This window comes from Crocodylus siamensis, chromosome 14 (assembly GCF_052110815.1).
Source record: "Crocodylus siamensis isolate JL-2025a chromosome 14, ASM5211081v1, whole genome shotgun sequence".
Lineage (NCBI taxonomy): Eukaryota > Metazoa > Chordata > Crocodylia > Crocodylidae > Crocodylus > Crocodylus siamensis.
Window position 1 is genome coordinate 2,992,366 of NC_143408.1, and position 22,468 is coordinate 3,014,833.

Here is a 22,468-nt window from a genome sequence, read left to right on the forward strand (position 1 = left end):
TGTGCGGGCCTGTGTGCGGGTGTATGCGTGTGTCTGTGCATGTGTGCAGGTGGTGTCCAGGATTCCTCTGGCCTATGTGCGTGCCTGTGTGCGGGTGTATGCGTGTGTCTGTGCATGTGTGCAGGTGCATGTGTGCAGGTGGTGTCCAGGATTACTCTGGCTTGTGTGCGTGCCTGTGTGCGGGTGTATGCGTGTGTCTGTGCATGTGTGCAGGTGGTGTCCAGGATTACTCTGGCCTGTGTGCGGGCCTGTGTGCGGGTGTATGCGTGTGTCTGTGCATGTGTGCAGGTGCATGTGTGCAGGTGGTGTCCAGGATTACTCTGGCCTGTGTGCGTGCCTGTGTGCGGGTGTATGCGTGTGTCTGTGCATGTGTGCAGGTGGTGTCCAGGATTACTCTGGCCTGTGTGCGTGCCTGTGTGCGGGTGTATGCGTGTGTCTGTGCATGTGTGCAGGTGCATGTGTGCAGGTGGTGTCCAGGATTACTCTGGCCTGTGTGCGTGCCTGTGTGCGGGTGTATGCGTGTGTCTGTGCATGTGTGCAGGTGCATGTGTGCAGGTGGTGTCCAGGATTACTCTGGCCTGTGTGCGTGCCTGTGTGCGGGTGTATGCGTGTGTCTGTGCATGTGTGCAGGTGGTGTCCAGGATTCCTCTGGCCTGTGTGCGTGCCTGTGTGCGGGTGTATGCGTGTGTCTGTGCATGTGTGCAGGTGGTGTCCAGGATTACTCTGGCCTGTGTGCGGGCCTGTGTGCGGGTGTATGCGTGTGTCTGTGCATGTGTGCAGGTGCATGTGTGCAGGTGGTGTCCAGGATTACTCTGGCCTGTGTGCGTGCCTGTGTGCGGGTGTATGCGTGTGTCTGTGCATGTGTGCAGGTGGTGTCCAGGATTCCTCTGGCCTGTGTGCGTGCCTGTGTGCGGGTGTATGCGTGTGTCTGTGCATGTGTGCAGGTGCATGTGTGCAGGTGGTGTCCAGGATTACTCTGGCCTGTGTGCGTGCCTGTGTGCGGGTGTATGCGTGTGTCTGTGCATGTGTGCAGGTGGTGTCCAGGATTACTCTGGCCTGTGTGCGGGCCTGTGTGCGGGTGTATGCGTGTGTCTGTGCATGTGTGCAGGTGCATGTGTGCAGGTGGTGTCCAGGATTACTCTGGCCTGTGTGCGTGCCTGTGTGCGGGTGTATGCGTGTGTCTGTGCATGTGTGCAGGTGGTGTCCAGGATTACTCTGGCCTGTGTGCGTGCCTGTGTGCGGGTGTATGCGTGTGTCTGTGCATGTGTGCAGGTGCATGTGTGCAGGTGGTGTCCAGGATTACTCTGGCCTGTGTGCGTGCCTGTGTGCGGGTGTATGCGTGTGTCTGTGCATGTGTGCAGGTGCATGTGTGCAGGTGGTGTCCAGGATTACTCTGGCCTGTGTGCGTGCCTGTGTGCGGGTGTATGCGTGTGTCTGTGCATGTGTGCAGGTGGTGTCCAGGATTACTCTGGCCTGGCCTGTGTGCGTGTGCCTGTGTGCGGGTGTATGCGTGTGTCTGTGCATGTGTGCAGGTGCATGTGTGCAGGTGGTGTCCAGGATTATGCTCTGGCCTGTGTGCGTGCCTGTGTGCGGGTGTATGCGTGTGTCTGTGCATGTGTGCAGGTGCATGTGTGCAGGTGGTGTCCAGGATTACTCTGGCCTGTGTGCGTGCCTGTGTGCGGGTGTATGCGTGTGTCTGTGCATGTGTGCAGGTGGTGTCCAGGTGGCCTGTGTGCGTGCCTGTGTGCGGGTGTATGCGTGTGTCTGTGCATGTGTGCAGGTGCATGTGTGCAGGTGGTGTCCAGGATTACTCTGGCCTGTGTGCGTGCCTGTGTGCGGGTGTATGCGTGTGTCTGTGCATGTGTGCAGGTGCATGTGTGCAGGTGGTGTCCAGGATTACTCTGGCCTGTGTGCGTGCCTGTGTGCGGGTGTATGCGTGTGTCTGTGCATGTGTGCAGGTGGTGTCCAGGATTACTCTGGCCTGTGTGCGTGCCTGTGTGCGGGTGTATGCGTGTGTCTGTGCATGTGTGCAGGTGCATGTGTGCAGGTGGTGTCCAGGATTCCTCTGGCCTGTGTGCGTGCCTGTGTGCGGGTGTATGCGTGTGTCTGTGCATGTGTGCAGGTGCATGTGTGCAGGTGGTGTCCAGGATTACTCTGGCCTGTGTGCGTGCCTGTGTGCGGGTGTATGCGTGTGTCTGTGCATGTGTGCAGGTGGTGTCCAGGATTACTCTGGCCTGTGTGCGGGCCTGTGTGCGGGTGTATGCGTGTGTCTGTGCATGTGTGCAGGTGCATGTGTGCAGGTGGTGTCCAGGATTACTCTGGCCTGTGTGCGTGCCTGTGTGCGGGTGTATGCGTGTGTCTGTGCATGTGTGCAGGTGCATGTGTGCAGGTGGTGTCCAGGATTACTCTGGCCTGTGTGCGTGCCTGTGTGCGGGTGTATGCGTGTGTCTGTGCATGTGTGCAGGTGGTGTCCAGGATTACTCTGGCCTGTGTGCGTGCCTGTGTGCAGGTGTATGCGTGTGTCTGTGCATGTGTGCAGGTGCATGTGTGCAGGTGGTGTCCAGGATTACTCTGGCCTGTGTGCGTGCCTGTGTGCGGGTGTATGCGTGTGTCTGTGCATGTGTGCAGGTGGTGTCCAGGATTACTCTGGCCTGTGTGCGTGCCTGTGCGTGTGTGTGGGTGTATGCGTGTGTCTGTGCATGTGTGCAGGTGCATGTGTGCAGGTGGTGTCCAGGATTACTCTGGCCTGTGTGCGTGCCTGTGTGCGGGTGTATGCGTGTGTCTGTGCATGTGTGCAGGTGCATGTGTGCAGGTGGTGTCCAGGATTACTCTGGCCTGTGTGCGTGCCTGTGTGCGGGTGTATGCGTGTGTCTGTGCATGTGTGCAGGTGCATGTGTGCAGGTGGTGTCCAGGATTACTCTGGCCTGTGTGCGTGCCTGTGTGCGGGTGTATGCGTGTGTCTGTGCATGTGTGCAGGTGCATGTGTGCAGGTGGTGTCCAGGATTACTCTGGCCTGTGTGCGTGCCTGTGTGCGGGTGTATGCGTGTGTCTGTGCATGTGTGCAGGTGGTGTCCAGGATTACTCTGGCCTGTGTGCGTGCCTGTGTGCGGGTGTATGCGTGTGTCTGTGCATGTGTGCAGGTGGTGTCCAGGATTACTCTGGCCTGTGTGCGTGCCTGTGTGCGGGTGTATGCGTGTGTCTGTGCATGTGTGCAGGTGGTGTCCAGGATTACTCTGGCCTGTGTGCGTGCCTGTGTGCGGGTGTATGCGTGTGTCTGTGCATGTGTGCAGGTGGTGTCCAGGATTACTCTGGCCTGTGTGCGTGCCTGTGTGCGGGTGTATGCGTGTGTCTGTGCATGTGTGCAGGTGCATGTGTGCAGGTGGTGTCCAGGATTACTCTGGCCTGTGTGCGTGCCTGTGTGCGGGTGTATGCGTGTGTCTGTGCATGTGTGCAGGTGGTGTCCAGGATTACTCTGGCCTGTGTGCGTGCCTGTGTGCGGGTGTATGCGTGTGTCTGTGCATGTGTGCAGGTGCATGTGTGCAGGTGGTGTCCAGGATTACTCTGGCCTGTGTGCGTGCATGTGTGTGGGTGTATGCGTGTGTCTGTGTGTATGCAGGTGGTGTCCAGGATTACTCTGGCCTGTGTGTGCATGTGTGCGGGTGTATGCGTGTGTCTGTGCATGTGTGCAGGTGGTGTCCAGGATTACTCTGGCCTGTGTGCGTGCCTGTGTGCGGGTGTATGCGTGTGTCTGTGCATGTGTGCAGGTGCATGTGTGCAGGTGGTGTCCAGGATTACTCTGGCCTGTGTGCGTGCCTGTGTGCGGGTGTATGCGTGTGTCTGTGCATGTGTGCAGGTGCATGTGTGCAGGTGGTGTCCAGGATTACTCTGGCCTGTGTGCGTGCCTGTGTGCGGGTGTATGCGTGTGTCTGTGCATGTGTGCAGGTGCATGTGTGCAGGTGGTGTCCAGGATTACTCTGGCCTGTGTGCGTGCCTGTGTGCGGGTGTATGCGTGTGTCTGTGCATGTGTGCAGGTGCATGTGTGCAGGTGGTGTCCAGGATTACTCTGGCCTGTGTGCGTGCCTGTGTGCGGGTGTATGCGTGTGTCTGTGCATGCGTGTGTCTGTGCATGTGTGCAGGTGGTGTCCAGGATTACTCTGGCCTGTGTGCGTGCCTGTGTGCGGGTGTATGCGTGTGTCTGTGCATGTGTGCAGGTGCATGTGTGCAGGTGGTGTCCAGGATTACTCTGGCCTGTGTGCGTGCCTGTGTGCGGGTGTATGCGTGTGTCTGTGCATGTGTGCAGGTGCATGTGTGCAGGTGGTGTCCAGGATTACTCTGGCCTGTGTGCGTGCCTGTGTGCGGGTGTATGCGTGTGTCTGTGCATGTGTGCAGGTGCATGTGTGCAGGTGGTGTCCAGGATTACTCTGGCCTGTGTGCATGCCTGTGTGCGGGTGTATGCGTGTGTCTGTGCATGTGTGCAGGTGGTGTCCAGGATTACTCTGGCCTGTGTGCGTGCTGTGTGGGTGTATGCGTGTGTCTGTGCATGTGTGCAGGTGCATGTGTGCAGGTGGTGTCCAGGATTACTCTGGCCTGTGTGCGTGCCTGTGTGCGGGTGTATGCGTGTGTCTGTGCATGTGTGCAGGTGCATGTGTGCAGGTGGTGTCCAGGATTACTCTGGCCTGTGTGCGTGCCTGTGTGCGGGTGTATGCGTGTGTCTGTGCATGTGTGCAGGTGCATGTGTGCAGGTGGTGTCCAGGATTACTCTGGCCTGTGTGCGTGCATGTGTGTGGGTGTATGCGTGTGTCTGTGCATGTGTGCAGGTGGTGTCCAGGATTACTCTGGCCTGTGTGCATGCCTGTGTGCGGGTGTATGCGTGTGTGTGTCTGTGCATGTGTGCAGGTGGTGTCCAGGATTACTCTGGCCTGTGTGCGTGCCTGTGTGCGGGTGTATGCGTGTGTCTGTGCATGTGTGCAGGTGGTGTCCAGGATTACTCTGGCCTGTGTGCGTGCCTGTGTGCGGGTGTATGTGTGCTGTGCATGTGTGCAGGTGGTGTCCAGGATTACTCTGGCCTGTGTGCGTGCCTGTGTGCGGGTGTATGCGTGTGTCTGTGCATGTGTGCAGGTGGTGTCCAGGATTACTCTGGCCTGTGTGCGTGCCTGTGTGCGGGTGTATGCTGTGTGTGTCTGTGCATGTGTGCAGGTGCATGTGTGCAGGTGGTGTCCAGGATTACTCTGGCCTGTGTGCGTGCCTGTGTGCGGGTGTATGCGTGTGTCTGTGCATGTGTGCAGGTGGTGTCCAGGATTACTCTGGCCTGTGTGCGGGCCTGTGTGCGGGTGTATGCGTGTGTCTGTGCATGTGTGCAGGTGGTGTCCAGGATTACTCTGGCCTGTGTGCGGGCCTGTGTGCGGGTGTATGCGTGTGTCTGTGCATGTGTGCAGGTGCATGTGTGCAGGTGGTGTCCAGGATTACTCTGGCCTGTGTGCGTGCCTGTGTGCGGGTGTATGCGTGTGTCTGTGCATGTGTGCAAGTGTATACACGAGACAAAGGCCTGGCCTGCCCTGCAGGTGCCCATTGTGCGGGCAGGGTGAGGACACAAGCCCCTGGACTTTCCTCTCCTCTTCAGCTCCTTCCGGCAGGCCCGAGGCCTCCGGATGGTCCTGTCCGTGCTGGGCACGGGCCAGACTCGGGAGATCCCCGCTGGGAGAGCCAGGGCAAAAGCTGAAGGCGCCGTGGGAGGCTCCCCGGGGCAGAGAGTTCCTGGTCTGCGCCTTTTCCCGCCCCGAGCTGCACGAAAAGGCTGAGACGCGTCCAATTCCGCCGTCATCTTCCCTCCGGAGAGGCCGAACTGGTTTGCCATCGCTCATCCCGGCTCCCGGGTTGCATTCATCACAGGGTTGCGGGGCGCTCCGGCCGCAAGACGACAGCGAGGCCAGGTACGGCGGAGCGAGCGGGGACCGGCGCGGGAGGGGAGACGGGCCTTTCCGGCGGGCAGCGGGCGGCGTCTGCGGATGGAGCTGCTGGATTTCTTTTCCTGGATGAAAAGACAACGGGGGAAAGAGATGCTTTACCCCGGCCCCAACAAGGTTGATTAGGAACCTTCAGGGTTTTCCGCCCCGCAAGAGTTTGGGTGGAAAGCTGTCTCCTCCCCGCCGCCCCCGGGGGGTGACGAATAAGGCTCTCTCGTCTTTAATGCAGGACTTGGAGGCAGGGGCTGCTCGTCTGCCACTTCCAAACGCAGCGGCAGTGTCAGGCTGGCATTACCCGCCGCCTCCGCCTGCATCTGTGCCAAGAGGCGCGGGCAGGGGTTGAGCAGGGCCCGGCCTCCACGCCCGGGTTTAGGAGTGGCGTCAGGCCGAGCGACCGGAGGGCAGGCCACGAGCCGCTCGGAGGCTGGACGGGAGCCCAAGCCAGGCCCCGGGGCAGACGCCGCTGGGCCCTTGCGGGCGCAGCCGGGGCACGTGCCATGGGAGCGGAGCCCGGTGCAGCCTCTCCCTGGCTCCGGCGCCCCGATGAGCGCCGGTGGGCGGAGGGGCCACGCGGAGCGGGCACAGGCGTGGCCAGCTGGGTTGCGTGGCACCTGCCTGGGAGGCGGCTCGGCTGCCCGGGGCAGGAGCAGGGGGGAGGCTCCTGCCCACCCCCGGGGGCGGCACAGGGCCCCAGGGCCCGGCTCCCTTGGAGCCGCGTGGGTGCGGCGGGGGTCACGCAGTGGCTGGATGTCGGGGGACCTGGGGCTGAGGACGCCCCGGCTCCGCTCCTAGCTGCAGGAGGGGGTGCGGGGCCAGGGCCCCGGGAGGCTGCAGCGTGGCACTCCCCGCTGCCGGGAGCCCCAGATGCAGGCGCAGGCAGGCAGCCTCCGTGTTGCTAGGTTACCGGCCTGAGGATTTTGCTATGCGAGTCACATTCGCACACCCCCCGCCCGCCCCCGGGGACGCTGCCTTTCCCCCCTCCCGCCATCCTCCAGGCAGGCCCCTGCCCGGGCACCAGAAGCGGCTCGGCCCCAGGCCCCTGGGGTAGCTGGCGGGGGGTGGGGGCATCGAGGGCCTGGCTGCAGGCCTTCCTCCTGCCCAGCCGGCAGCGCCCTGCCCGCCCCCCTGCTCCCTCCCGGGCCCCCGCTGATGCCCCTGGGCGGCCCTTGCGCCAGGTGGGGCAGGGGCGCCCCTTGCAAAGGACTCTGGCGTAGCTCGGCGGGAGGGGGCACCGGGTCTGCAGAGGACGTGCAAGCTCGCTGCAGTGGGGGGATCCCGGGGGGGTCCGCGAGCAATAGGAAGCGATGCTGCTGAAGGGACCCTGTTGCTACCCACAGCCCTGGCACCCAGCCGCAGCCCCGCAGGCGCCCGGCTTCAGCTCCCAGGGCCTCGGCAGCCCTGGCCGACGCCGTGCTTCCCTCCTCACTGGGCTGCAAGCTTGCGGGGGTGCTCCGGGGGACCCTGCCGCTACCTGCAGCCCCCCGGTGCAGGGGAAGCAAGTGAGCAGCCGCCCTGGGGGACTCGGCAGCCCGGCAGTCCCCCTTTAAACGGGCCGTGGCGCTTCTGGGGGTGCAGAGGGCACGCTGTGGCTGCCCGCGGCCCCTTGGCTAGGGAGGGGCGCAGTGCCCACCCCGGGGTCTCGGCAGCCCTGGGGGAAGAGCCGCGCTTCCCTTTAAGTGGGCTGCAAGCCTGGTGGGGCGCTGCCGGGGGCCTGGCTCGGGCAGGGGTGCGGGGCAGCCCGTCGGGTGGGGCGCGCGGGGCACGCAGGAGCCCGCAGGGTGTCGGGGCACGGGCCGGGCTGGGCAGGGGAGGGGGCGTCGCGATCCCACCCCCCGCCCGCCCCGCGCGGCGCGGCGCAGCGCAGCCCGGCGGCGGCGGCTGCAGCAGGCGGGCGCGGCGCGGGGCGGTGCGGTGCGGTGCGGTGCGGTGCGGCGCGGGCCCGGCCGCAGCCCGGGGGTCCCTTTGTCTCGGCTCCGCAGAGCGCCCGGACCCCCGCCCCGCCCCGCCCCCCCCCGCGGCCGGGGGCGGAGGCAGCGCCGCGATCGCCCCCCGCCCGCGCGGCTCGGCGCCCGCAGCCGCAGAGGTGAGTGGGGGGCGCGCGGGGGGGGGTAGGATCGGCCCCTTCCCCTCCTGGGGGCACTCGGGTGGGGACTCAGCCCCCACTTGTTAGACCCCGCGGGTGGGGGCCCCGCCCCGCCCCGCCCCCCCGCCGGCCGGCGCCTTTGTCCCGGCCCCCGGGGTGCTGCACCGGGGGCGCCCCCCCGGCGCCCACTGACCCCGTTGCCGTGCGCAGGCTGACACCATGATCTCCCCGAAGGAGAAGCCCAAGGCCCCCAAGGACAGCATGACCCTCCTGCCCTGCTTCTACTTCGTGGAGGTGAGCGGGCGCGGGCGGGGGCTGCGGGACCTCTCGGCCCTCCCCGCCCCGGGCCCGCGGGGCGCGGGGCTGGGCGCCGGCGAGCCCGGGTGCAGCGTGGGCTAGTGGTTAGAGCAAAGGGGGCTGGGAGCCCCGGGGCGGCGGCGGGAGCCCCCGGGCGCCCGGCCCCGGTTCGGGGGGCAGCGCGGCGCAGCGGGAAGAGCAGGGGCTGAGCTGGGGGGCTCTGACCGGCGGCCACGTCCCGCCGGCCTCAGCTGCCCATCGTGGCCTCCTCCATCGTGAGCCTGTACTTCCTGGAGCTGACGGACCTCTTCAAGCCGGCCAAGGTGGGCTTCCAGTGCCACGACCGGGCCCTCTCCATGCCCTACGTGGAGACCAACGAGGAGATGATCCCTCTGCTCATGCTGCTCAGCCTGGCCTTCGCGGCGCCGGCCGCCTCGGTGAGTGCGGCCCCGGGGGGCAGCTGGCGCCACGGGCCGCTCCGGGCAGTGCCCAGCCGCGAGGGCGCGGGGTCGGTGCCCGGGCCCTGCTCCTCGCTGAGGCCTGCCCCCTCCTCCTCCCTGCCGGCAGATCATGGTGGGCGAGGGCATCGTGTACTGCCTGCAGTCCAAGCTGAAGGGGCGCGGCGGGGCCGAGGGCAGCATCAACGCCGGCGGCTGCAACTTCAACTCCTTCCTGCGCAGGACGGTCAGGTTTGTGGGTAGGTTTGGCTGCGGCACCTTTGCCCTTTCTGGGGGAGCCGGGAGGAGCACAGGCACCTCCAAGGCCTCAGCTCATGACCCCTGGCAATGCAGAGCTCCCTGCTTTGCCCCTGCCTGAGGACACCTCGGCTTTTCTTCCCCGCCGGGGAAGGAGTCTTCGGCCTTCTCTGCTGCTGCGGGCTCTGCCTCACCCCCCAGAAGTGGCTGCATTTCACCAGGGAAGGAAGGAAGGAAGGGGTGGATCTGGAGCATGCCCTTGCCCTTCGCCCCCCCAAAAGCCCCAGCGAGGCGGGAAGGGGGCAGGGTGTGGGGGAGGCGCCTGCAACCCCCTCCTGGTTCCCCAGGCGTGCACGTGTTCGGCCTCTGCGCCACAGCCCTGGTGACCGATGTGATCCAGCTGGCCACGGGCTACCACGCTCCCTTCTTCCTCACCGTCTGCAAGCCCAACTACACGCTGCTGGGCATCTCCTGCGACTCCAACCCCTACATCACCCAGGACATCTGCTCGGGCCCTGACCAGCACGCCATCCTCTCTGCCAGGTAAAGACTGAGGCAGGCAGGGCTGGGCAGTTCCCTTGCTGGGGTACCGGGGCCTTCCTCATGCCCTGGCACCCCCAGTGCTGGAGCCGTGGACCCCTGGGCAGGGGCAGGGGCTGGAGCAGGCTCTTCTAGCTCAGCTCCGTTCTCTCCTCGCAGGAAGACTTTCCCGTCTCAACACGCAACGCTCTCAGCCTTCGCCGCCGTCTACGTGTCGGTGAGTTTGCCCTGCGCTCGTCTAGGGTGTCCACTTACACACGTCTGTGCAGACATGCTGCGTGTACCGGTACTTGAGCCTGGGCTGAAATTTCACCAAGGCTGAGCAAGCACAGCCGGCACCCTCAGAAATCTTGTGTCCCCCGCACGCCTACCGGGCCGCACGGAAACAACACGGGTGGGGCAGTGCGTGATCCTGCCCGTGAGAGCCTCCTGTGCACATGGACACATGTGTGATTTCTTTCTAGGCTGGCCTGCATGGTTTCCACCCCCACTGGCCTCCAACACGCACGCACGCACGGGCAAGCTTGCAAGTGATGCTCTCACACACACGGGTAAACTTGCATGTGATGCTCTCACGTGCACGCACACACACGGATAAAATGCATGTGATGCTCGCATGCATGCACACACGGGTAAACATACATGCATGTGTGCGCGAGCGTGCGCGCACACACACGCGTGCACTGCCCCACCAGGGAAATGCAAATGCCCCTCTGACACATTCATGAAGTGAAAGCACACGGAGTGCTTTGCCCATACAGGTACCCGGGGTTTTCCTTACACGTATGCACACACAAGTGCCCACACCTGCACAGCTTTCCCTACGCACGTGTGCAAAACCCCTTAAAGCACAGGTGTGCCTCCAACCCTGGGGAACAGAGGTGTTCCTGGGAGAGGAAGGGGCTGGCTTGCCTGGCCACGGAGGCTGCCTGCCCTGCACCCCCTTGGCTTCCAGGCACTCGGTGCACCAGCACCCCCGGCCCGCGGCTCTGACCGGCGGCTCCTGCCTTGCTCTGCCCCCTTCCAGATGTACTTCAACTCCATCATCTCGGACAGCACCAAGCTCCTGAAGCCCATCCTGGTCTTTGCCTTTGCCATCGCCGCCGGCGTCTGCGGCCTCACCCAGATCACCCAGTACCGCAGCCACCCCATCGATGTCTACGTGGGCTTCCTCATCGGCTCTGGCATTGCTGCCTACCTGGTGAGTGCCCCTGCCCGGGCTGGGAGCCGGACGCTGGGAGCAGAGCCCCTTTGGCAGCTGGCCCAGGCCGGGCATGAAGGGCTGGGGCAGGGAGCGCCCTCAGCCCCCCCTCCAGGAGCATCTCAATGCCTCCTGCAGCAGGGCAGGAGAGAGGCTCGCTCCCAGCCCCTCGTTAGCGGGGAGGCCAATGCCCCTCGACCCCTGTCCTTGCAGGCCTATCACGCAGTGGGCAACTTCCGCGCGCCCACGGAGAAGGCCCCGGCTCAGGCGCCGGCCAAGGACGCGCTGCGGGCGCTGACGCAGCGGGGCCACGACTCGGTGTACCACCAGAACAAGTCGGTGAGCACGGACGAGCTCAACCCCCAGACCCGGCTGGACGAGGTGAACCGCCAGGTCCAGCGGGAGAAGAACTCCCTGGGCAGCCTGAAGCGGGCCAGCGTGGACGTGGACCTGCTGGCCCCCCGCAGCCCCATGGGCAAGGAGAACATGGTGACGTTCAGCAACACGCTGCCCCGCGTCAACACGCCCTCGCTGGACGACCCGGCGCGGCGCCACATGACCATCCACGTCCCCGTGGACGCCTCCCGCTCCAAGCAGCTCATCACCGAGTGGAAGCAGAAGTCGCTGGAGGGCCGCAGCATGACGCTGGCGGAGGAGGCCGGGAGGGCGGGCGCCGAGGGCCCGGGCGGGGAGGACGACGACCACATCCCGCCCTCGCTCTACCCCACGGTGCAGGCGCGCCCGGCCGAGCGGGCCGCGATGGGGCCCCGGGTCCTCATCCAGCCCCGGCCGGGCGCCTCGCAGCTGGTGCACATCCCCGAGGAGAGCCAGGGCAACGTCAACCTGTCGCCCAACAGCAGCTCGGCCGTGAGGGCCAAGTGGATGATGATGGCGGAGAAGGGGGCGTCCCAGCGCGTGGCCAACCCGCCCCGGCTCATGCAGGTCATCGCCATGTCCAAGCAGCAGGGCCTGGTGACGGTGACGCCCAAGCACTCGGAGACGTCCTCGTCTTCCACCAGCTCCGACTCCTCCCAGTACCGCTCCCCGTCGGAGCGGGACAGCTCCAGCATCGTCACCATCGACGCCCACGCCCCCCACCACCCCGTCGTCCACCTCTCCTCCGGCAACGGGCCCTGGGAGTGGAAGGCGGCTTCCAAGGGAGCGGACGGGCCGGACGCCTACGAGCTGAACGAGATGGGCAAGGATTACCGCGGCTTCCGGCCCACCAAGAGCGCCGGCGTGTCCCCGGGCTCCTCCGTCAGCGACATCGAGCAGGACGAGCCGCGCTACGGCAGCGTGGCCACCATCAACGTGGCGGCGGGCGGCGGCGAGGACAGCCTGCTGGGCACGGCCAGCCGGGAGTCCACGTTGCGGAGGAAGCCGGCCAGCCTGGCGGGCGGAGAGAAGGACGGGCAGGCGGACAGCGAGACGGACAACTACTACAAGAAGATCCAAGCCAACCGGAGGTTTAAGGAGTAACCCACGGTCCCGGCCCCCAGCCTCCCCCAGCTGCAGGGAGCGGGGAGCTTTGTAAATACCTGCTTCCTCGGGCGTCTCATCATCACGCGGCCCGAGACGCCCGGGGAGGGGCGCGGAGCAGCACTGAGGGGCTGGGGTGTTTGCCAGGGACTCGATGGCGTGGGAGAGGACTGCACGTTGGGGGGGAAACTGCTGGGGGGACGCGGCTGCTCCCGGGACCCTGCCCCAATCGGCACTCCCCTTGGGGGCTGAATTCCCCAGGGACGAGGCTAATTTATTCTGACTTGGCGACTGTGCCTGGGTGCGGAGAAGGGCGATGGCAATGCCCAGAGGCACCTGAACCCTGGTGGGCTGTTAGGCACTGGACGGAGGCACAGCTGGGGGACACCGGCTCTGCGATGCCGCGTGGATGGAGAGCGTCCGTCCAGTGGCTGAACTCTGGGCCCTCTAAATATGGCATTGGTTGGAGATGGGGGTGGAGGGGGCCACCACAGAGACCCCTGCCACACCTCTCCAAGGGGCTGGATTGCTGCAGCAGGGGGTCCAAGCCTGGCTGTGGCCCACAGAGGCACCCAGCAGTTGCTTGCGGGCCTGGGGGAGCATGGGGGGCTGCGGGACCTTGCTGTGGTCTCAGTAACCCAGTTGGGGTCATTGGAAAAGGGGTTTTGGGCAGGTACCAGAGCTGCCCTGCGTCTGCTGGCACCATCGAGGGGCTCGGGATCCCAGCCCAGGAGGATGGAGCGAGTGCGCAGGACAGTCCCACCCTCTGCCACGGGTGCAGCCGTGGTCTGGACTTGGGCTTTGGGGGGTCTCGCGGCTGGGCAGGGCCGGAGACAGCGGCGGGCAAATATGAGCATGCATGTGGGAGTGGGGGGGGGGGGGGGGGCTGTATTGTGGGAGAAGTACCCCCTCCAGGACAGGGTGGGAGCCCAGCAGGGCTCTCGATCGGTGCTGGGGGAAGGAGGTCATGGTAGGTTGTAACACTGGGGACCGGGAGAGGGGGAGCCTGTGCCGGGTGACCAGGGCCGAGTTTTCTTACGTTTCACCCAGACCAGGTGCTATAACTCGGCCTCCAACGGTCGGCTAGAGGCTCTGGGGTTACGGGGGCGGGGGGCGATTAGGGGGTGCTGCTCTGATCCTCCTTCCCAGCCATTGCTGGGAGGCTTCGTGGGACAGGTAAGAGGTTGGGATGTACCCCGATCCGGCGGTCGCACCCTACGGCACTCGGTGCCACGCTGGGGTGGGAGGGAGGGGGGTTTCTGCGGTCAGAGACGCCGCGCTCTTGGCAGGGCGGGCGCCCTGCCGCCAGGAGCCCCGGGGCTCCTGGGGGGATCCAGGCAGGGCTGGGGGGCTTGCCCCCCACTTTGTAAAGGTGTCTATCAGCCACCGCCTGAACTTGCTGGGATTTTAAAGAAATAAAGACCTGAACCTTTGGTGCCTGCGTGTTGGGAAGCGGGGAGCAGCCGGGGACTGGAGACCCCCATTCAAACCCCCGCACGCCAATTCTCTCCTGTCTCCCCATCCCGGTGCCCGAGCAGCACCGTGACGCAGCCCTGGGCCCCAGGGAAACGTGCTGGAGCGGAGGGAATCTGGCCCCCCCCGGGCCACACGTGTCCAGAGCAGCCGTGGGCCGTGGGCCGGCTCCGCGCCTGGCGCAGTTCCCTTGGGTCGGCTCCCCCGGGGCCGTCGCGCGGGAGGTGCTGCTTGCCGGCACGCTCCCCTGACGCAGGGAGAGGACCCTGGTGTCCCGACTGCCCCCAAGCCCCTTTTCCTATCCTCCCCCACCCCGTGCAGCGGCCAAGGGGCCCATGCACCCATTCCCCAGGCTCCCCCGACCCTCGCGGGGCCTTGCCCCTGGCCTGCCCGCATCGGAGCTGAGCCCCCTGCGTCTATCCAGCGTGGGGAAGGGAAGGAAAGGGGGCTGCCACTCTCAGCTCTATGGGTGGGCGTACCATCCCCTGCTTGCTCGCTGCTTTCCCTCCATTTGCTCCATCTGCCGCACTGTTTATTTTTAACCCGATTCTCACAGCCCGGGCCCTGACGCGTGGGGATGGGCACGCCGCTCTCACAGCCCCAGCACCGTCTCACCGCCACCCAGGGCCTCTGGCAGTGACCCCCAGGGCCTTAGAGCCGCAGGGCTGCTCCAGCCCCTCTGGCTCAGCGCAAGAACTGCTCAGGGTCACAGCCTCTGATTTATGAGCGGGGAAACTGAGACACGCAGGAGTCCGGCCGCCCTCTCCTTCCCTACCTGGGGCGGCTCATCTCCCCTCCCCCAGGCGTGGTGCGGCACACTGGATGCACAAGGCTGGGCACGACTGATGAGCAGCAACAGGAGGCTGGAGCACCACAACAGGTGGAGAGCCCGGTTCAGGCCAGGAGTCAGACCCAGGCGCACGCTCGGGGTGGACGGACGGACGGACGGATACACAGGCACGCAGGGGGTCCGGCGAGGAGGCTAACGGGGCCCCGTGGAGTTGCTGGCACTCTGGTTCCCCACCTGGCCTTGGAGCACGTGTGGGCACGACCGCGGCAGAGAAAGGCGAGGGACAGAAGTTGCACAGAAACCGGTTTACGTGATCAGAAACTGATGTAAACAGGTAACAGAACAGAAGTTCGGTTCAAAACGTCTGAAAACGGTTTAAGATAAGCCTGGTTGAACACAGCACCAGACTTGACTGGTTTAGGTCATGGCTTAGGAAACTTCTGTCCCAGTCCAGAGAGCAAGCACGAGGGGTGCGCACTGGGCATCTAGCCCCTGTGCGCCTCCCAGGCCTCCGGCCCGTTTCAGATGCACGCACAACAGCTGCTCCCAGAGATGCTGCACGCCGAGGGCTGTGCACAAGTACTTGTGCAAAGGCACCGCCTTCCTCCCACTGGGCGCAGACACCTTCGTTCCTGCGGTGCCAATGCCCCTGACTGGACCAACCAGAGGGCCCCCCCCAGCCCCACCCTGGCATGGCTCCCTGTGCCCCTGGCCAGGGCGTGGGAGAAGCCCACCCCACCGCCAGCAGAAAAGTGCCGACCCCGGCAGGTTTTTGCTGCGTTGCCATAACAACGGCGAGGCGCCGTGAGCTGGAGCCCAGCTCCGGGAATACATGCAAGGCGGGGGCGAGGCGCAGCGCCCGCTGCCAGGACATCGATCGCCAGGGCTGTGGGGGGTCTCTGCTGCACTCAGCAAAGCTCCCCGCCCGCCGCGCCCCCGTGGGACAGCCATGGGCGCCAACCCCCCCACTCCGCTCCCAACCATCTCCCTCCCATCCATCGTCCCTCCTATCCATCTCCCACTTCCCTTCTCCCCCCAGTTGCTTTCAGGTGCTCAGAGGATGCTGACCCTCTGCTCCAGCCTGGGGCAGAGGGGAGGCAGGGTCCAGCCAGGTGCCTGCGGTCAGGAGCAGGTCCGCCCAGGTGCAGCTGGGGCACATCAGGCCGTGACCTCGCGCTGGCTGGGAAGCCCCTGATGGAGCCCACCGGCAGCAAAGTGCTGCAGGGGCTTGCTTTGCCCTCGGACGCTGCCCCGATTCCCCGACCCTGGGGCTGACTTGCAACTGGGCTCCCTGGCACCACACCCCAGCTCTCCGCACTGGCGGCGTAACGTTGCCCCTGCGACGTCCCCATTAGCAGCAGGGTGAGAGAAGTGCCTATCCCCACCGCTGTTGCAATCAAGGCCTTCTTCTCCTGGGCACTGCCCAGGGCTTTGGAGCCCCCCCCAGGGGCTCAGCCACTGAAGAGGTGGTATCCTCTCTGACACCTCACAGAGGTGCATCAGCCCACTCCCAGGCATCCCCACCTCTGCCCCCCTCCTTAGGCACCGGCTCTGCCATTCCCATCAGCTCCCCGGTAGCTGGGCCCAGCGGAGGAATGCGCCGGAGGCTGGCTGGATTCCTGCCGGTCTCCTTCCCTGCTCCCCATCTCCAGACAAGCGAGACCCCAGCCCCAGCGCAGCGAAGCATCTGCTGTCATTTGTCACAGCTTGTAAATCAGGCTGGAGGGAACAGGCGGGCAGGCTCCGTATCCGATGGGCCCCGTGGGGCCTCAACAGCGAGAAGCTGGAGGAGCTGGGGCGGAGTTCGCTCCGGGTGCAAATTCATGTCGGATCAGATCGCAAGGGCAGGGTCTGAGCAGGGGTCTTGCAAAGCAGCCCTGTGCTTAAAAATAGCTGTGCGAGAGAGAGATGGCAAAGAACGTGTCTTCCGAGCTCAGCTCGACTAACCCAGGTTAAAGCCCAGCTAGGACCAGTACCTGATCTGTGCCTTGCATGGCCCATGTGGGATAAGCTCAGGAGCAAACTGCTTGCCAAGTCTCACCCACGCACTCAGCACACACCCAGCCCAGCACTCAGCTCTGCAGCGTGATGCTGGAGCCGAGGCACCTTTGTGTTGCGGCGGGTGCATACAGGGATGCAGAAATGCAACCCCTGGGACATCGAGGAGAGGAGCGGGGGGAGAGCTCAGCAGTCTGCACAGAGTGCCTTGCACGGTGGCTGTTCCTATTTTTTGCAGAGCGTAAGTTAGAGCAGCCTCGCGGCTGCTCTGGCTGACACCAGAGATGCAGCAGATTTCTAGACGCAGCGGCAGCGCGCAGGGAGGGGGAAGGCAATTTACAGGTAGCAGTAAATCAAAGCCACGATTCCCACAGGCCATGCACCAGGTGGTCCAGCCCCTCCAAGACGGACGGCGCGTCCCACTGTCCCCACACCTGTGCCAGGCCCACAGCCCGCTGGGGACCCACCAAAGATCGCGGTAAACTGCTCTCACCAATTGGATTAGCAGTGACTCTCCGAAAGCCTGGGGCTTGCAAACATATGGATTATCGTGACTGCAATGGAAAAGCCATCTGGGGATTAGGGCCAGGATTGTTTACAGCTGCTGGTGATGGGTGTGGGGGGCTGTGACCAAGTCGGGGTGGGGGGCGTTGATCTTTCCTTGCTTGGTGGGCAGCGTTTGTGGCCTGGGGGTCTTGGTAGGTGGGTGCTCACCGGCTGGATGGCTGCACGCTGGACTGCTGGACCGTCAGCGGAAGGGCAGTAGATAAGGTCCAGAATTGGCTCCACTGGTTTCTAGCTATTCAGGCCTGAATTTTCTGGCTGCTCCTCCTGGGTGCCCTGGGGCCCGGCCTCATGAAGAGCTCAGACTCTGGCAGTGTCTGGGGGATGCTTGACTCACAGCAGCAAGGCCCATGCTTGGATCTGTGCAAGCATGGGGGTGCCTCACTTTCACAAATGCATTGGTGCTCACCTCCCCGTGAGACCTGCGGACGCATCGCCTTCTTGCGCAGGGACAGAGCTCCGATTTCTGCCCTGTAACGATGCCGATGACAACCCCTGCCTTCTGCAGAGCCCGTCCCACACGGGAGAGTATCAGCTGTTTTGGCGGAGGCAAAAAGGCATGGGGGGGCTTGCCCGAGGGCCTGAGATGCAACTGCAATAAAGCTTAGTTAGCTAGGGGGCTAGATGAGCAACCCACATGGGAAGCATCACCTTGAGCTGCAGCAACCCACACCCCACTGGGTGGGATGGGGGCAGCCTTTAGCTTGGGCCTGGAATGAGGCACAAACCCAAGCTCCTGGATCCCTAGCAAGGCACCTTATCCCTCTGCTACCCGCCCCCAGCATCTCCTTTTGCCTCCTGCTGTCCAGCCCACAGGGGCAGGCGCTCGCGTGCTAATGGACCCGGTCACTGCCCATGTGTGGCCATCTGGAGGGGCAGAACGATGCTCTCGGAGGCTCTCCACCCTGCTTTGCAGCTGGAAATTGCTTTACAGCCGCACTGCCAGGGTCCAGGAGTGGAACAAAGGGAGGCCAGGCCCAGGGCTGAGCGCTCCCAGGACCACAGGTTGGTGATGGAGAAAGATGCAATATCCACCCCCTGCCCCCATCCTTCTAGATGGGGCCGGGGGTGTGTGAGTGTGTGTGTGTGTGTGTGTGTGTGAGTGACAGGGAGGCAATTGGGTTGTAAGAGGCGCTGGTGTCCTGGGTGCTGGGGGGAGGGGAAGCTGCCTGCCTTCCCGCCCCCTCCACATAACACAGTTCTCACAGCTCATTAAAATGATTAATGGCTTCACACTCTGCTTCATGCTTTCTCTGACCCAGCAGTTTCCATAGCAACAGCCATCCCCTGCTATCGTTCTCCATCTCCCCCTACCACCGGCATCCCGGTCCCCTCTGCATGGCTGGGGAGGGGGCCAGGGCTGCAGGGCCGCATCCTGCTGTCTCCAGGGTGCTGGTGCTGACCCCCTGGAGTGCCGCTGACCCCCCCCGCCCGGGGGTAGCTTCTGGGAGAAGGAAAAGGAGGGAGGGGAGGGGAGCGACCTGGCTAGGGTGACTCTGCAAGGGGTGCCCTGACCACCAAGACCCTGCTCCAGCCCCTCAACTGTGCTGCCATGATGAGCTGGGCAAAGAACCGAGGCGTCCCAGCGCGGGCACACCGCTCTCCTGGAGCTGGGGAAGAAGTCCCCTGACTTAACAGGCCGCTGATCTACACGCACACACAGGCCATCAGGGCTGGGAAAGGGCACGGCCTTCCTTTACATCCAGGGAAGGCTACAGGTGGGCCATGGGGCGGCCTACACACCGCAGAGACAAGGATCCCCCCCACTTGCCTCTTCTCTGTTGCTTCCAGCCCGAATCCCATGGTCTGATCCCCCGGCCGCGGTCCCGTTTCTCCTCTGCCACCCAGGCGAGGTGTCCCTCCAAGGAGCTCCGCGTCGCTCGGCCATCTGGGGACACACGTTGGCTGCATCAGTCAGGGAAGGGCAGCCCCCTGCAACTCAGCCCTGGCGGGGAGGCAATGAAGACGACCTCCTGGGGGGCACCGATCAAACTTGGCATGCTTCTTAACCCCAGGAACCTGCTCCTGCTGCCAGCCTGATGGGAGCTGACAGGGCTCCATGCTGGGAGACAGGACTCTGCCGGGCTGTCACGGGAAGATGGCACTGTGACCTCGCCCGCGCTTTGTAAATAGAGCTCTGACTGAGATGCCAAGAGCCTGGAGGGGTTTTCAAAGCACCTGCGTTGGCAGCAGGAGGAGGCATCATCTGATCCCACCCTGTGCCATTGTGGAGCATCACTGATCCCACCCTGTGCAGGGGAGAAGGCTGCTCTGGGAGAAGCTGGCAGGGATGCCAAGCAGACTTCCTCTCCCCTGCAATGCCCAAACCCCTCCAGTGGGCATCTGAGACCTGGGGGACACGTTGCCACGACAGAAGCTTTTATCCCGTGGGCTGGACAGGGCTATGAGTTCCCCGACACTTGCCACTGTCTTGACTGGGACTTAGCTGGAGTTGGGTTAGGTCCAAGCTCAGCTCTGGCCTGCTGGGCGACATGGGCAACCCTCTTGTGCCTCAGTTTCCCCGTAGGTGAGCAATGATACTGACCTCCTTCATGTGGGGCCTTGAGAGCAAAGGAGAGGCACTGGTCCCAGCTTTGGAAAGCATCTTCAGCCAAATCAAATGGAGACACCTGGCATTGGAAATAGAAGTGTCCATGCACAGGTTAACTGCAGACCAAGGAGCCCACTTTACCTTCCCACCTGCAGGTCATTCTGAATCTCCCGTCTGAGCTGCCTACTCCTGGACAAACCCTGAAGGACTCAGGTGCGTGATGCCCATGCGTGGGACCAGCCTTCGCTACTTGAAAATGAAACCAGCTAAGAGGCCACAAACCCCAAGGTAGATCACCTGGCTTCAACTTCAGGCCTGTTTGGATTTGGGATAGCTCATCTGTACATGGTATCTTGAGGTTAAAAACCTCTGCTAGCTTAACCCTGCAGATAAGCTTAACAGGAAGGGCTTGGCTAGTTTGCTAGCAGGCAGCATTACATGGGAAAGAAAGATGCCTCACGTGTGGGTGTTTATTGATATGATGGTAGTACCTAGAGGTCATCGGCAAAGGTCAAGTCCCTGTGCATTAGGAGCCGCACGTTCGCACTGCAAGACAGCTCCTGCTGAGGACATTAGGGCCTCGTTGGACAGAACAGATAGAAGGCAGGCAAGGAAATGACTTGCCCCCAGTCACATGGTTGGGAGTAGAAGCAAAGTGGCATGGAGGCCCATCTTCTGTGTCTGTGCTCTCTGCTGTCAGACTCTGCTCAGGGACTCCTGGTCGCAGGTGTGACTCCTGCCAGCATGATCCTATGCAGCGTCACCACCTCTGCTGCCTGAGCTGGCAGCCAGGAGCTGTCAGGGCTGCCATGTCCTCCTGCGCGCTTCCCACTAGAGCTAAAAACAGCAGGCAGAAACCACCTTGCTATTCCAGCTCACCTGGCCCGACCCTGGGAACAGGTGCAGGACTCGGGACAAAGGTGTAGGCATGACTTCCCACGCGAGTCTCAACGGGGATAACACAGGCTAGGGTCTCTTGGCAATGGGAGCCCGTCACTCTTACTGAAATTCTAGGAGAGGAGAACGCCTAATTCCCTTGGGGTGTGAAAACCCCTGCCCACAGCAGGATGTGCCATGCCTGTCCCCCTCTCTATGGTTTCAACTTCACCTTCAGAGCAAGAGAAAAAGCCGTAAGACCTGGCGTCCCACTTTAGGAGCTGCAGGAACAGGGCATTCCTACCTGTTCAATGAGTCCTTCTGCCGAGTGCTTTTCAAAGGGAGTTGGTCTCACACGCAGCCAAGTCTAGAAAGAACAACTGATCCTATCATCTAACAGCCTGTTTAACCAGGGAATTAGTTGCCCTCTGATGTCTGGATGTTTTTAGCTTCCTCTGTTGACACCCCTCTCTTTCCCTTCTATTTCCAACTGCAGTTAGACATATGCTTTTGATAACTTCCCTTCCTGGGGGCCTCGATGTCAACCCCCAAATCGTCCCTTCCTGCTGCAGAACCGGCATCCTCTCTCTTTGCCGGGACAGCTCTCTTTAATGGCTCAGACTAATGGCTGCAGCTCTCTCGAATCCCACCTTACAAAATCAGCTCAAGATGGAAAGCCCTTATTGATTCAGTTCAGGTCCCTGTTAAGGCACATGGTTTGCTACACTACATTTCCTAGGCTTTTATCCAGCGTTGTTTTAATCAAATGCACTGTACCACCATGATTTTTAATTTAAGGGGGGGGGTGCAGTTTTCTGACTTGCTTATCTACAGAGCTTTCCAACCTGTATAGTAACAACTCGCTAGTGGGAGGCGATTACTGGAAAGTTACCCTCTTCTCTCAATTATCAGCCTTCTTTAAAGCGGCAGTAAGGGAGTAACTAAAGACCAAAGCTGACAAGCAAACAGTAGAGCAGAGCTATTAAGGAGGGAGCTTGCAGGGGGACAGCACTGAAAGATAGAGGACGATTGTAGGAGGTAACCTGTGCCATCCAGCACCACTGCAATACATGTAGAAACAAGAGGAGGGAGGGGGTTTAAAGCATGAAAGTTACCTTGTGCTTCAGTCTCCAAAAGGATAAAAATGTGGAAAGGTTCATCAGAGCATGCTGAGCAAGCCTTGCCGAGGCCCTTAGGGGCGCTAGGACAGGAAGGAAAGGTTATGCTTCCTAGCAAGGACTGAGGTTTCTTCTCACTGGTGCTGTGCCAAGGACTTTTGCCTGCGTAGCAGAGCCCGACAAGACACAAATGTGCATCTGGCTCAGGGGATTGTGATCTGTACAATCTACACAACAAGCTACATCATTCAGGCACACCTGCATTTAACCACCTCTGAAGCCATGGCTCAGTGACTTGGATGCAGACAGGCTTATTTTTGTGCAATAGGTGCTAGTGGGGGGTGGAAAGATCTGGTCTTGGGAGGCTGTAGCCTCTGCACCTTTGTGCTCCGTGCAGTTAGATGAAGGCAACACCACAGAGGAGTTTCCTACAAGCAAAGTCCTGGCTGCTATAGGGAAACTTAACAATAGCCCCCACTGTTGTTACATCTGCCAAAAAGGTTTTAAGGAAAAAACCCCCAAAAGATTGCTTATAGAACAGAGATTCCAGTCTTATCATGGCTTGAGGTGCCAGGTAAGATGCAGTCTTGAGCTTTTTATGCTGCCTTATTCTTTGGTTTTATCATAAAGGCTACAGGAGCTCTCACTTGCCACTAAAAAGGGGGAGCTTTTCTGAGAGTCCCCTCGGTCACAGCATTGCTGCTTTTAAGGGTCCCAAGATGATCTGTTAAAGTAACAGAAAAAACAAGTGCCATTGGCAACAGCTGGTTGGACCCCGAATAGTGCTGTTTGGAGGAGATTCGGGGCAAGTGATTGCAGCACATTCATACCACAAATCCC

At 62.4% G+C, this 22,468-nt stretch overlaps 2 protein-coding genes across 3 annotated transcripts; one reads left to right on the forward strand and one right to left on the reverse strand.

The window, feature by feature from the left end:
- Positions 1 to 5,244: 5,244 nt before the first annotated feature.
- LOC149853165 (uncharacterized) lies at positions 5,245 to 21,293 on the reverse strand. Its single transcript, XM_090027908.1, has 5 exons — positions 21,288 to 21,293; positions 20,815 to 20,877; positions 19,629 to 19,713; positions 18,855 to 18,971; positions 5,245 to 6,028 (listed from the first exon to the last, which is right to left on the reverse strand). Exons 1-5 carry the CDS (start codon positions 21,291 to 21,293, stop codon positions 5,463 to 5,465), a joined length of 837 nt encoding a protein of 278 aa, XP_089884034.1. The 3' UTR covers positions 5,245 to 5,462.
- On the forward strand, positions 7,016 to 13,689 carry PLPPR3 (phospholipid phosphatase related 3). Of its 2 annotated transcripts, none has more exons than XM_090027829.1 (8): positions 7,016 to 7,462; positions 8,281 to 8,340; positions 8,595 to 8,780; positions 8,911 to 9,040; positions 9,386 to 9,581; positions 9,738 to 9,795; positions 10,606 to 10,779; positions 10,993 to 13,689. In XM_090027829.1, exons 1-8 carry the CDS (start codon positions 7,268 to 7,270, stop codon positions 12,256 to 12,258), a joined length of 2,265 nt encoding a protein of 754 aa, XP_089883955.1. In that variant the 5' UTR covers positions 7,016 to 7,267; the 3' UTR covers positions 12,259 to 13,689. The 2 variants fall into 2 exon arrangements, with proteins under 2 accessions (XP_089883955.1, XP_089883956.1); XM_090027830.1 differs by lacking the exon at positions 7,016 to 7,462 and adding an exon at positions 7,819 to 8,046 and having other exon boundaries at positions 8,257 to 8,340.
- Positions 21,294 to 22,468: the final 1,175 nt, after the last annotated feature.